The sequence below is a fragment of the Ixodes scapularis genome, unplaced genomic scaffold (genome assembly GCF_016920785.2).
Source record: "Ixodes scapularis isolate PalLabHiFi unplaced genomic scaffold, ASM1692078v2 PGA_scaffold13__105_contigs__length_92229423, whole genome shotgun sequence".
Lineage (NCBI taxonomy): Eukaryota > Metazoa > Arthropoda > Arachnida > Ixodida > Ixodidae > Ixodes > Ixodes scapularis.
Window position 1 is genome coordinate 3,618,350 of NW_024609839.1, and position 13,675 is coordinate 3,632,024.

The 13,675-nt window shown below is 40.6% G+C and overlaps 2 protein-coding genes across 2 annotated transcripts in view; one reads left to right on the forward strand and one right to left on the reverse strand.

Moving 5' to 3' along the window:
- The window catches only part of LOC115309252 (ficolin-1-like), an 80,805-nt gene that overhangs the window by 36,683 nt on the left and 30,447 nt on the right, over positions 1–13,675 (forward strand). Inside the window, exon 3 of the mRNA XM_040211858.1 lies at positions 11,543–11,648. Within this exon, the coding sequence (XP_040067792.1) occupies positions 11,543–11,648 (106 nt within the window). The remainder of the gene's footprint in view (positions 1–11,542; positions 11,649–13,675) is intronic.
- Positions 12,834–13,589, reverse strand: LOC121046820. Its single transcript, XM_040501493.2, has one exon. It carries the CDS (start codon positions 13,545–13,547, stop codon positions 12,849–12,851), a length of 699 nt encoding a protein of 232 aa, XP_040357427.1. The 5' UTR covers positions 13,548–13,589; the 3' UTR covers positions 12,834–12,848.

Genomic DNA, 13,675 nt, shown 5'->3' on the forward strand with positions numbered 1-13,675 from the left:
TGCAGGATTTTCTCCCTACTATCTCCTCTATGCTCAAGACCCTCACACTACTCTCGACACTGCTTTGCCCTATATTCACTCACCTCTGGACCGCTTCGCCTCTGAGATCATTTGTCGAGCCGAAGACGCCCGTCGACTCGCCCGGCTCCAAACTCCGCAATCGCAACAGCTACGACAACTTCGTCACGCGGATACCCACATACCAGTGTGTTATAATATTGGCGACCTTGTGTTACTCAAGACACTAATTCGCCAGTCTGGAAAATGTGAAAAACTCCTACCTAAATTCACCGGTCCACATCGCGTCCATACGTCGTCTTTCCGACATAAACTACGAGCTGGTTCCAATATCTCCGCCCTGCGACCACCGCTTCAGACCACAAGACATCGCTCACGTCTCCTGCATCAAGCCTTACTCGCGCCAACCCTAACCATTCTACAGTACCGGATGACCGGCACTACCACCACCGGGGGGAACTGTTACGAAGACGACGACGCACATCTTTGGGAAATAGGGGCGCGCGTTGCATGTTTTCGCCACGCGAGCTGAGAGCAATTCGCCTGTTCCGCCATTGATCGCCTCTGATCTTCCCACATCGCACCATCAAATACGTCTCTCATAAACACCCTCACAATATATATATATAATATATATATATATATATATATATATATATATATATATATATATATATATATATATATATATATATATATATATATATGATAAGTCAGAGATCCGCGCTTGTTGCTATGCTAGGAGTTTATTGTATGTATTACGACAGTTTGCCGAGAGTCTCGGCTTCATCACGACATGAGCCTCTCGGCGAAACTGTCGCAATAAATGCAATGAACTCCTAGCATACCAACTCCGCAAGTGCGGATCTCTGACTTATTAAATGTTCCCGTTCTATTGTTCTCAAACTACTCTGCCTCACCTATATATATATATATATATATATATTTATATTCACAAAATATTTGCCCTTATAGGAGATGGTCGTCCAAGGTCACCAAAAAAGTGATCTGCAGATATGTTTCGAGCCTGGTAGACTCTTCGCCAGTCAAAACGAGAACACTTCGTTTTCCTTTTCTTTCAATCAAAGAAAAAATGGCCGAAAAGAAGAATTGGAAAAAGCTAACCGTTTAGCGGGTATCTACTCAACTAATTTCTCGCTTCACAGTTTAATATATACCGATAAAAAAGCAGCGAATAGTATTGAAGTGATGAAATATACCATTATTAACGTCATTATTATCACAGAACCAGTTTTTGGGACATGTGGTTGGACATAAGCCAACTATACCTGGTGTCATGTTGAGCCAATGAGAGGCCAAATGTTAAGCGTTTGCTCGTGTCACATTAAACGTTGAAGCGAGAAAAAGAAAACAACAGTGCGGCACCGGTTAGAAGATCTCAATTAAATGTCCATAATAAAAGACGGCAATGGCCCTTTCGAACTGTGAATGCCCTTCGGTTCTACAGCATTAAATTTATAAATAAATTCAGATTCTTTATTTTTTTATCTCTGGTGGTTCGAAAGCCCCCTTGGAGTATAATAAAATTAAAATCCGAACGTCCGTTATGTCCTGCGGAGTTTAAGTGACGAGAAACTGGTCCGGCAACGTGTTTACGTATGTCACTTTTTTGTAAATTCATACATTTTCTTATGGTTGTTTTAGTTTCTCCTATGTACTGATTTGGGCATTTGATGCATTGAATCAAATTAATAACATTTTCCGAATTACAGTGAAAGGTATCATTTATGTTCCAGTTAAAGTTATTTGCTGTGCTACGAATAGAATTAGCTATAATTATATCAACACATAAACCGCATTGGATATTATTGCATTTTATGTAACCAAGAGGGACCAGGCTACGTCCGATGGAGTTTCGGGACTGTCTAAAAAAATCCAATAAATTACGTGGTCTCTTAAACGCTATACCAGGTGGTCGAGGGATAACAGCCTTTAAAGCAGTGTCCATGTGTAAACGAATCATGTTTCGTCTAAGAATATTTCTTTTATGTTTGGAAGTTTCAGTGGTAAGGTAAGATTAGTCGTAATTCATAGTTATTTCTTTTCGGTCGCTCTACTAAACACGCGTTTCGAGAGATTGTTCCACTTTTTGATATTGAATTATTTATTAAAGGTAAGGGGTATTTACGGTTAATGAAATCCTCTCCTAGTGTTATAGCGTTTATATCAATATCCTCATCATCTGAACATAAGCGTCTTAATCCTAGCATTTGGCTCTATGGTATACCTTTTTTGTTTTGTATTGGATGACAGCTTTTATAATGCATAAATTGTCGTCTATTTGTAGGTTTTCGATATAAGGTTGTTTTCAAACCATTTTCAGTAAGTCTTATCTTAATATCTAGAAACTCTATTTCTGTATCGGGGTATTTATATGTAAATTTAATATGTGGATTAAAATTGTTGGCAAAATTAATAAATTCAAAGAGTTTATCTTTCCCATTATTCCAAATGATAAATATGTCGTCGGGGACACGTTTATAAAAAAGGGGTTTATGCGGAAAGGAGTTAAATAGCCGCCCCTCTAAAGACATCATATATATATATTTGCATAGGAGGGACAGAAACGTGATCCCATCGCTGGGCCATGTATTTGTAGATAGTTGAGTAATGCGGATTCTTGGCCGAATTTGTACTGAAGCTTGGGGAACATAATAGCGCTTCACGACAGGGACGAAGAGTAGGAACGAGACAACACAATGCGCTAACTTCAACTGGTTTAATCGTCAGAAAATCAAGGGTATCAATACTCTGCATCATCGCGCCATTCAGCCAATCCCATGCCACGCCACTGATCGCAAGAAATGTGTTTCTTTGTCGCCCAAATCGACCGACACCACGCTGACACATCGATCCCCGTAGTTTTTTATCAGGTCTGCCTCTATAAAGAAGCACAGATCTTGCGATCAGTGGCGTAGCATGGGATTGGCTGAATGGCGCCATGATGCAGAGTATTTATACCCTTGATTTTCTGACGATTAAACCAGTTGAAGTTAGCGCATTGTGTTGTCTCGTTCCTACTCTTCGTCCCTGTCGTGAAGCGCTATTCTGTTCCCCAAGCTTCAGTACAAACTCGCCCAAGAATCCGCATTACTCAACTATGTACAAATACATGGCGCAGCGATGGGATCACGTTTCTGTCCCTCCTATGCAAATATATATATATGATGTCTTTAGAGGGGCGGCTATTTAACTCCTTTCCGCATAAACCCCTTTTTTATAAACGTGTCCCCGACGACATATTTATCATTTGGAATAATGGGAAAGATAAACTCTTTGAATTTATTAATTTTGCCAACAATTTTAATCCACATATTAAATTTACATATAAATACCCCGATACAGAAATAGAGTTTCTAGACATTAAGATAAGGCTTACTGAAAATGGTTTGAAAACAACCTTATATCGAAAACCTACAAATAGACGACAATTTATGCATTATAAAAGCTATCATCCAACACAAAACAAAAAAGGTATACCATAGAGCCAAATGCTACGATTAAGACGCTTATGTTCAGATGATGAGGATTATGATATAAACGCTATAACACTAGGAGAGGATTTCACTAACCGTAAATACCCCTTACCTTTAATAAATAATCCAATATCAAAAAGTGGAACATTCTCTCGAAACGCGTGTTTAGTAGAGCGACCGAAAAGAAATAACTATGAATTACGACTAATCTTACCTTACCACTAAAACTTCCAAACATAAAAAAAAATATTCTTAGAGGAAACATGATTCTTTTACTCATCGACACTGCTTTAAAGGCTGTTATCCCTCGACCACCTGGTATAGCGTTTAAGAAACCACGTAATTTATTGGATTTTTTTAGACAGTCCCGAAACTCTATCGGACGTAGCCTGGTCCCTCTTGGTTGCATAAAATGCAATAATAACCAATGCAGTTTATGTGTTGATATAATTATAGCTAACTCTATTCGTAGCACAGCAAATAACTTTAACTGAAAAATAAATGATACCTTTTACTGTAATTCGGAAAATGTTATTCATTTGATTCAATGCAACAAATGCCCAATTCAATACATAGGAGAAACTAAAACAACCATAAGAAAACGCATGAATTTACATAGAAGTCATATACGTAAACACATTGCCGGACCAGTTTCTCGTCACTTAAACTCCGCAGGACAGACCGGACTTTCGGATTTTAATTTTATTATACTCCAGAGGGGTTTTCGAACCACCAAGGATCGAAAAAATAAAGAATCGGAATTTATTTACAAATTTAATACTTTAGAACCGAAGGGCCTCAACAGTTCGAAAGGGTCATTGCCGTCTTTTTTTATGGACATTTAATTGAGATCTTCTAATCGGTGCCGCACTGTATTTTTTTTCTAGCTTCGTCGTTTAATCTGACACGAGCAAACGCTTAACATTGGGCCTCTCATTGGCTTCACATGACACCAGGTATAGTTGGCTTACATCCAACCACATGTCCCAAAAACTGGTTTTGTGATAATAACGGCGTTAATGATATTATATTTCATCACTTCAATGCTATTCGATGCTTTTTTATTGGTATATAGTAAACTTTTAAGAGAGAAATTAGTTGAGTAGATACCCACTAAACGGTAAGCATTTGTCCAATTACTCCTTCTTTTCGGGCATTTTTCTTTGATTGAAAGAAAAGGAAAAGGAAGTGTTCTCGTTTTGACTGACGAAGTCTACCAGGCTCGAAACATATCTGCAGATCACTTTTTTGGCGACCTTCGGCGACCATCTCCTATAAGGGCAAATATTAAAACCAGCGCAAGGGCACGGACAAGAACAAGAAGGTAGACAAACAGCGCCTTGTTTGTCTACCTTTTTAGTTCTTGTCCGTGTCCTTGCGCTGTTTTATCTTTAATCAGGAAATACCAATTAGCCCAAAGTTCTACTTTATAAGGGCAAATATTTTGTGAACAAATTTCGCTCGAGTGCCTTCTTTTTATCCCAGGTGCTGTTCCTATATATATATATGAACTGATGACGTTGCATTTCAAAGCGTTGTCGGAGTTTCAAAGCATTTAGTGAGTACACGTTACAGCCTGAGTCAGGGCTTCTTCAGTCTTGAAGAGGTCCTCACTAAGGCCGAAACGTCGAGTCGCTAAATGCTTTAAAACACGAATAACTCTTCGAAGTGCGACTTCATCCGATTATATTCTTCGGCATCATATTCTATACTTCCTTTATACATAGAGAGAGAGAGAGATCTTGACAAAGAGATCTTGTTATTGTGAATGTCCTGTTGTTTGATATCTAAGACTACTTCAAATCGTTAACTATTAAATGGATGTCTAGCATTTCTGTAAAACAAATTATTGGGGAAACCAAAAAAAAAAAACGATTTTTAGGAAGGTGTAACTGGTAACCGAACCCGTAGAAATTAAAACCGTAAAGAACCGAAACAAACCCGATATCACCAGGAAACGGTAACCATAACCGTAACCGAAACGTTACATTTTTCGGTTTGAGTCCCTGACAGCAGGGTCAGGTGGCCGGTCGGGCAGCGTTTAGCGAGGCTGGCGTGGGGCGTGTTCGTGTGACTAGTTCTTCTTGTTATGGGCTGTGTTTGAATCGATACCCTATTGTGTGTATACTAGCTCTGATGAAGAGATAGGGACTCGCAATGTTGTCAAATACTGTGAAGAAAAAGACTGACCGGTGGTGTTTTGTGCCGAGGTGCAACGTGGGTTAAAACACGTGCAAAGAAAAACACTCCTTGTTTCGGATGCCGAGCGATGCCTTTCTGTTCGCAGAACGGAATCGTTTGATTAAAAAAAAACTCACTGCGCTACGCGATTGTATTTTTATTTCTGAATGGAAAAAGCAAGACTGGTGCAGAAAAAAATAGAGATCTAAGAGGGACATGTGACTTCTGTTACATGTCATTAACAACAAATTTCTTTCAGTGGGGTCAGGCTTCAATATGACAGCACATGAAGTTGATTCCTTTATCCTATCAGCATTGGTGTTTATATTCATATGATGTATGTTCACTAGATAAAATAAATTTAGGCATTACCTGGGCTATGAGCTCACGCTGATAATGCAGAAGTCAAGAAAAGTTCGGTTTCATTAAACTATGGTACACAAAACATATGTATTGATACCAGTAGAAAAGCTAGGCATTTAAAGGTCTGCAAAATGTACAACTGCCAAACAAAAAATCATCCAATATCATAATGTAGATAGACAATTATTCTTCTATAAAAGCAAATCAAAAAAGAAATTAAAGAAGCCAGACTTTGTAAGGAATTGGCCGCTCCAAATCGGCATTTGCACTTGGAATATAGGCTTCTGCCGCTCGCGCGGGTCAATTTCTTTTTCAGAGGGGTGTGAGAGAGGGTGTAACTTGTTTCAAAGAACCGACCAATGGAAAAACAAACGAAGAATACGCCCATTTTCATCCGGAATCAAGCACCTCTCCCCATTGAAAAATCTCATTTGTATTTATTTATTTTATTTATCATTTATTAATACTACTGTCTCCTATTTCAGGAGACGTGGTAGGAGTGGTTTACAGCATATGGGTACACAAAAACAATAATAAAAAAACACCAGGTAACAAGCACAATTATATTCGTTCTAGCTGATCCAAAAACACACAAACAGCGTTGTACAAAGGCAATATTCATCGCAAAAAAATTAATAAATGAGCATCAGATACAAGGATCACAAAAATCTCGGAGTTTATTAAAGAAGGAGGACTCTGGTGATGCTGTTATTATATCGCCTGGCAGGGAGTTCCAGTCGTGAACAGTCCTTGGGAAAAAAGAGTACTTAAATGCATTAATCCGACAGTTGAATTCTTTGAGCGTTTTGCAATGACAACTTCGCATGGGATAATCTTGAGGTGCGAATGAAATATATTTAGAGATATCGATTTTGAACCGGCTGTTTAATAAATCAAATAGACACTTTATTCTCGTAAACATGCGTCTATGCTTTAGGAAGTTCACCCCAGAGAGGACGTACAGTTCAGAGACGGGATATTTTCGCTGAAATTTATTATGAATGAAGCGTAAACTTTTTCTTTGAACATTTTCGAGGACGTTTATGTTGGTACTTGTGAACGGATCCCAAACCACCGAAGCGTATTCTAGGATGGGTAATATGAAAGTGTTATAGGCTGTCAATTTAACGTCGGAAGAGGCATGTTTTAAATTTCGTCTTAAGTACCATATCTTGGATAGTGCTTTGCGCGCAGTAGACATGATATGAGTGTTCCAGCGTAGGTCATTCGATATAATGACACCCAAGCATTTATAAGAAGTAACTTCGGCTAGTGAAGTACTATTAATGGAATAATCAAAAGAAAGATGACTTAATTTATGAGTTATATGCATTCGAACACACTTATTGACATTCAATGACATCTGCCACGAGTCGCACCAGTGCGCCATCTTGGACAAGCAGGTGTTTAGTAGAATCTGGTCACTTATTTAATTGACTTCTGTAAATAAAACCACATCGTCTGCAAGCAGTCGAACACGTACTGGAATATTAGCGGCTAAATCGTTTATAAAAATTGAGAACAGTAATGGCCCCAGGACCGACCCTTGCGGAACACCCGATAAAACAGGGACTAATGATGATTCACTCGAGTTGATCTGTACATACTGCTTTCTGTCCTGTAAATATTAATTGGGTTGTGTGTGTGTTTATACAGCCTAGAACTTGGTCTGCCTCACAGGGGCGACGAGTCTCCCAGCTGTAGATGAGAAATTTAGGCAGTGCGGTACAGCCGCTAGCCTGGGGTCTTTAACGTGCATCACGCAGTAGTGATACACGACCGCACGCCGGTACGATGCTCATCCAGATCGAAACGGGCAGGGGTGGGGCTCGAACCCAGGATCCCTGGGTTCTGCAGCGCGAGCTTTCGCTCCACGTGCTCCGAGCTGGTGTGCGCTAGACCACTCGGCTTCTGTCCTGTAAGTAGTTCTGGAGCCAGCGAAAGATACCTTCGTTTTGAACAATTGATTTGAGTTTAAGGAGAAGTTCACTATGTGATACTCTATCAAAAGCTTTAGAAAGATCTAGGAATATGACGTCAATTTGTTTGGATCGATTCAGGATATTTGCGAAATCATGGACTGTGTCAAGTAACTGAGTCGTAGTAGAAAGGCCATGACGGAAACCATGTTGATTTGAAAAGAAAAAAGCATTTTTTTTCTAAGTAACTCGCGAGGTGTTTAAAAACAATATGTTCTAGCAGTTTCGAACAACGTGAGAAACATTTGTGTCCAATAAACAGATGTCAATCAAACAAGATATGTAAGAACCATATAAGAATTATATAAGGTATATACGAACATATGAAAACCATATGAGAAACTTTGAAGAAGTTTTTTATAAGTTTCTTATGTTGATCTTGTATGTCGTTATATACATTATATAGTTATTATAGGGTCCTTTTATGTTCTTATATATCTTGTGTGATTCATACGTGTTTATTGGACACAAGAAATTTCGCATACAAATGGATTTTTCACTAGGGCTGCTGTGACCGCCAGGCCTCTGTCAGTCGTCGGATGACCGCGCTCTGCCCCACAGCACCCTCACCGGCCTGCTTGCACATTGCGACACACTCACGGCCGCTGAACGGCACACCTCCCCATTCTAGTACACCATAGCCTCCTCTATACTGACAAAGCCTGGCAGATTCCCACGAGAAGCGGCCGCCGAAATGGAAAAGGTGGAGCAGCAGACAATTGGTGAGAGGAGAGCCGCGTGACTGGCGCCCGCTGCTGCGCGACGCCGAACACACACTTCTCCAGAGCAAACAAGTATGTTTCGGGTCCTCGCCGCTGCAAAAGCTGTGCGCTGACGTCCAGATTTCCCAAGAAATGACTCTGATGCTCTGTGCTACACCAGATCCTCGCGCTCCAAATTTGCGACTGGGCACTCTTTGGCTCCGTCGTCGAACTGCCGCGGTTTGTGAGTATAACCGCTCATTCACGCTGGAAGCCAATCCGCGCTCGCAAAGCAGTTGCGAACGCGGTGCTATAAAGATCCAGTGCAATTGCACGCGCACTCGATGGCATCAAGAGCGCGTGCAATTGTACTGGATCTTTATACAACCGCGTTCGCAACCGCATTGCGAACGCCGATCCGCTTCCAGTGTGAATGAGCGGTAACGGAGGCTATGAGTAGACCCTGCCTGAGGCAAGGTTCTGCCAACCTCCACGGTCGTTTCTTCCCAAACTTTTATCAAACAATTCCCTGGTTTTCCCAAGATGTTCAGGAAATGTGTTAATTTGCTTGAATGCTGAGATTATCGTTACGGAGCACCTTAAGAATAGAGTTATGTAGTTGGGTGGCCATTTAAAGGTTAAATTTGCTTCGTTAAAACCTTTTTACATAATTAAACTGCGTTACTTTGGCCTTGGGCGGTCCCCTAAATTCGCTCTTGTTCCGACTGGAGATTACCTCTGGTCCCTATAACATGCAAAGAAGCCTTTTTCCCGCTGCACTCGGCCGGCACGAGGAGGAAAAAGGGAAGGAACGTGTCTCTACAACCCACTGAGACCCAATTAAAGTCAATCCCTAGATTCGAACAAATTTCTCTTTGTCCCTAGAATATAATGCAACTCCCTAGATATAGGGAAAATCCTTAAGGTTTTCAGCACTGGCTCTGTCTCTACATGTCTTATTCTTTCGGGTTTTTCAAATTGCCGCAGAACGAAGGCGTGTTCGGGAACATAACCGGAAACTCTACGGTCTCCTTCTGCACTACACTGCGCAGGTGACAGGCAAGGCGGTGTAAAAGTTCAGAAGACGGCTACAATTTGTGTTATTTTTGATACAAAGGAGAGCTCATCTACTAAAATATTTACCAGTTCCTTCACTAGGAGTGAAAAAACTCCCGCAATTATTAGACCCAAGTCTCATAATCACCGTAACTCATGATTTACCAGACCTCTGCCCCTCTTCAAAAAGGCATTGCTTATTTTTTACTTCAAAAGATATGCATATATTACTTTGTTAAAAATTTAAATGTTTATTATATCAAACAATCTAAACACAACTCAAATTAAGCAAATATGGACTTCTAATAGATCGGTTTAGCCCACCAAGTAAGTACCCTATAACAATATGGCAAACTTCTCAGATCATTTTAGAAAGAACTTATTCCGAATTGAAACGTGATAAATAAGTTCAATTCGGGTAAGAAATCCACAGATTCTGAAATATTCTATTTTTAACAAAATATTTTCAAAATTGACTTTAACCGAAGAAGTGGAGACATAGCTATATTCCCTGTAAGTATTATAGACGGCAATCATACGGTAGTAGTCAATACTAATTAGAACCCTAGAACGTATACTTTTTAAGGCTATGCCCGACATTATTTTTTTTTTTGCATTAGGTTATATGAACCATTTTTGCAATACTTGAACTTGCAATCACCATAATATGCCGCCGTAATATTAGTCCAGAGGATGTTATAAGTGACTCGCAGCGTGCAACAAGAAGAAGCACATGCTTATTTTAAAACTTTTATATTCTTCAAGAATAAGTTGAACATCCCGCAGTCTCGCCTATGAGCGTTTTGTGCTTATGGCATGTTATACTTTCCCTATTTATAAAATTAAAACAAAGTGCTCGCATATTGTACGAATAGCCACGAAGGGGAATATAGTATTTTTCATAAAATACTGCTGCCAGAAAGTCATATAAACCCTAGTAAATTAATCTGATATGAATAAACATTTCTCTGTCAATTTAACGCATAGGATCAAATAAGATCATATAAAAGCATGAAAGAACTTTATAAGATCATATAAGGAAAATAGAATATTATCTAAGAAGTTAAAAGTAACTTCTTATCAGTTTGGTATAACTTCTTATATTATCTTATATTGCTTTTATGTACTCTCATAAGGTTCTCGTATGCTTTTCGCATCGATAACAACGACATGAAAAGATCAGTGAGAGAGACCATTAGGATAAAGACGTCTGCCGAATGCATCAGTCAAACATCCGTCCACTTAAGTTCAGACGCCGAAAATATTTTGCGGCTGACTGGTTTGAGGGAACCGGGATGACATCGGGGTGTCGCGGTGCGTGTGTGTTGACAGGAGATTTGTCGGCGGCTTTGTGACTGGTTTGGGAGCACCGGAGTGACCTCGGGATGTCGCTGTGTATGAGCGTTAACACAAGATTTGTCGGCAAATTCGAGTTGGCGACGTCTGAGCTTATTTTTGACTGGAATGTACGGGGGCCTGGGAAAAGGAAGAGTGAAGGGGTAAGGGGTTTCGGGAAGAGAAAAGAAAAAAGAGGGGGACAAAGGGTGGCGAGTGACATGTATGTTTGTCCTATGAAATAAAGTTTGTAGCTGCGTTTGAGACTTCGTCCGTGTCGTTGTGTGTTTGTCCCTGGTCCGCATCGCCAGTCTCGGGTTTACAACTCTGCTCAATTTACACCAGCTAGCCTGCACCCTCACCATTGCACCATTCTGATTCCCTTCGCGCTGACTCATCTATCAACTTCCAGGTGATTCAACGTCGGTCCAGATCTGAAGCCGAGAACAACTACTTCGAGAAAGACATCAAACATTACGAGAGTGGATTTAAAACACAGGGGGGAGCTTCGTGGATAGGCAAGTACAAATGTATAACTCCTTCTGTATTAGCATCCCAGAAAAGGCAACCCAAACCTGGAGCACAAAACAACTGCTTTTAAATGGCGACCTTAGAAATTGCAACGGTAGCGCGACAGCTTTTTGTGACAGGAATGACTGGTTCGGGGCAGTCGCTTCCGGACCAGTTTTTTTGGACCGGAGGCAGAGTCACTTGGTCCCTGAACTAGTCAGCAGCGCCTCGAACATCCGGCACTTCTGCGGCAGTTGCAACAAACATGCCTGTCATTTCGCGGCAACGTAACTAGATTTGCTATAACTAACGTTTGGTCGCTGTAAGGAGCATAAATAAAGAGCCACAGTGGTTTCTGTGGTAGCTCTGATCAGCGCTATTTAATAGTACTCATTTCTCTATAACAAGCAGCATCCATGTTTGAAGGAGCCCCCAAAAATAAACTCAATCTGACAGCCAATCCGTGGCTCATGACTTCACAGGTACGTATATTGTACCGCAAATAAAAAAAAAAAAAAGAAAAAAAACGCATCTCCACGTGGTGAATGATGTTGATTGGGGCGAAGCTTTGGTGGTGCGTGTCTGCGTAGACGCTGAGCCGCAGCATGCCGAGCCTTTCGTTCGTTTTCATCCATGTCACGCTGCGGTCAAATGCTCAAATGCGTAAATAACCACTTTCCATACCACACATTCTCTTTCTGACATGGATGAAAACGAACGAAAGGCTCGGCATGCTGCGGCTCAGCGTCTACGCAGACAAGCACCACCAGAGCTTCGCCCGAATCAACATCATCCACCACGTGGAGATGCGGTCGTTTTTTTTTTTGTCCTACACGAGCACGGGAGCACGTGCTCACGTGCTCGTGAGCACGTGAGCGCGTAAGCTCACGAGCAGGAGCACGAGCCCCCGACGCCGGACATCGGACGGACATACGGACATTTATTTTTATTTATTTATTTACATACCTCTAAAGGCTCCAAAGGAGCATTACATAGAGGGGGGTGTCGTATAAACTTTTACATAATCATACAATATTTTACAAGAAAAAATAGAAGACATCGTGTCACGCTAAACAGAACCATGAAGGGAAGACATTACATAACAAAAAAGCCACACACGCACTCATATCATTGGAGGCAGTCGACGTGCTAGAAAAAAAGCAATAGACCCAGCGAGCGAGTAACATACAGGGCAATATATGATTCATTCACCCTAAAGATTCACGCAATAACAACATAAATGTATCATGATCAGTGACCGTCGCAATTTCGCTTGCCAACTCATTCCATTCAGTCGCCGCTTGTACGAACGGGGAGTATTTGAACAGATTAGTTCTTGCAAATGGAATATGAACTTTGTAACAATGATCATGACGAGGGGAAATGCGAGCCGGTGGGAGAATGTTGTTTTGACGGAAATCTGAGGAACTATGATAGAGTTTATGAAAATGGGATAACCTTGCGAGGTATCTTCGCTGGTGGAGAGTCAATAAACCAAGTGAACTCTTAAGTTGACTGACGCTTATAGGTGAATACGTTTTTAGTATAAACCTGGTGGCCCTGTTTTGTAATGATTCTAAATTATTAATTAAATATTTTTGATGCGGGTTCCAAATTATAGCTGCATATTCCAACTTGGGCCTAATGAGGGTAGAGTATGCCAGTAGCTTCGTTTCTGCTGTTGCCATATATAAATGCCTTCTTAAGAAACCAAGTGACTGGTTAGCCCTCCTAAGGATATAATCTAGATGAGTGTTCCAGGAGAGGTTGGAAGTTAAGTGGACTCCTAAATATTTATATGTGGATACTTTATCCAATTTTGAATCTATAACTTTGTAGTCGTATTGAAAAGATGAGCGACGATTGGTAAATGTCATTATTTTTGTTTTATCTATATTTATCTGCATTTGCCACGTGTCACACCATGAAAGTATGATATCCAAATCACTTTGAAGGGCCTGGCAGTCGCTTTGACTAGATATTTGACGGTATACCACACAGTCGTCTGCAAATAGGCGAATCTGTGAAGAAATGT

What these genes read in the sequence shown, in the direction of transcription:
- LOC121046820 (XM_040501493.2), bottom strand. Translation starts at nt 13,547, where the DNA reads ATGCAGATAAATATAGATAAAACAAAAATAATGACATTTACCAATCGT.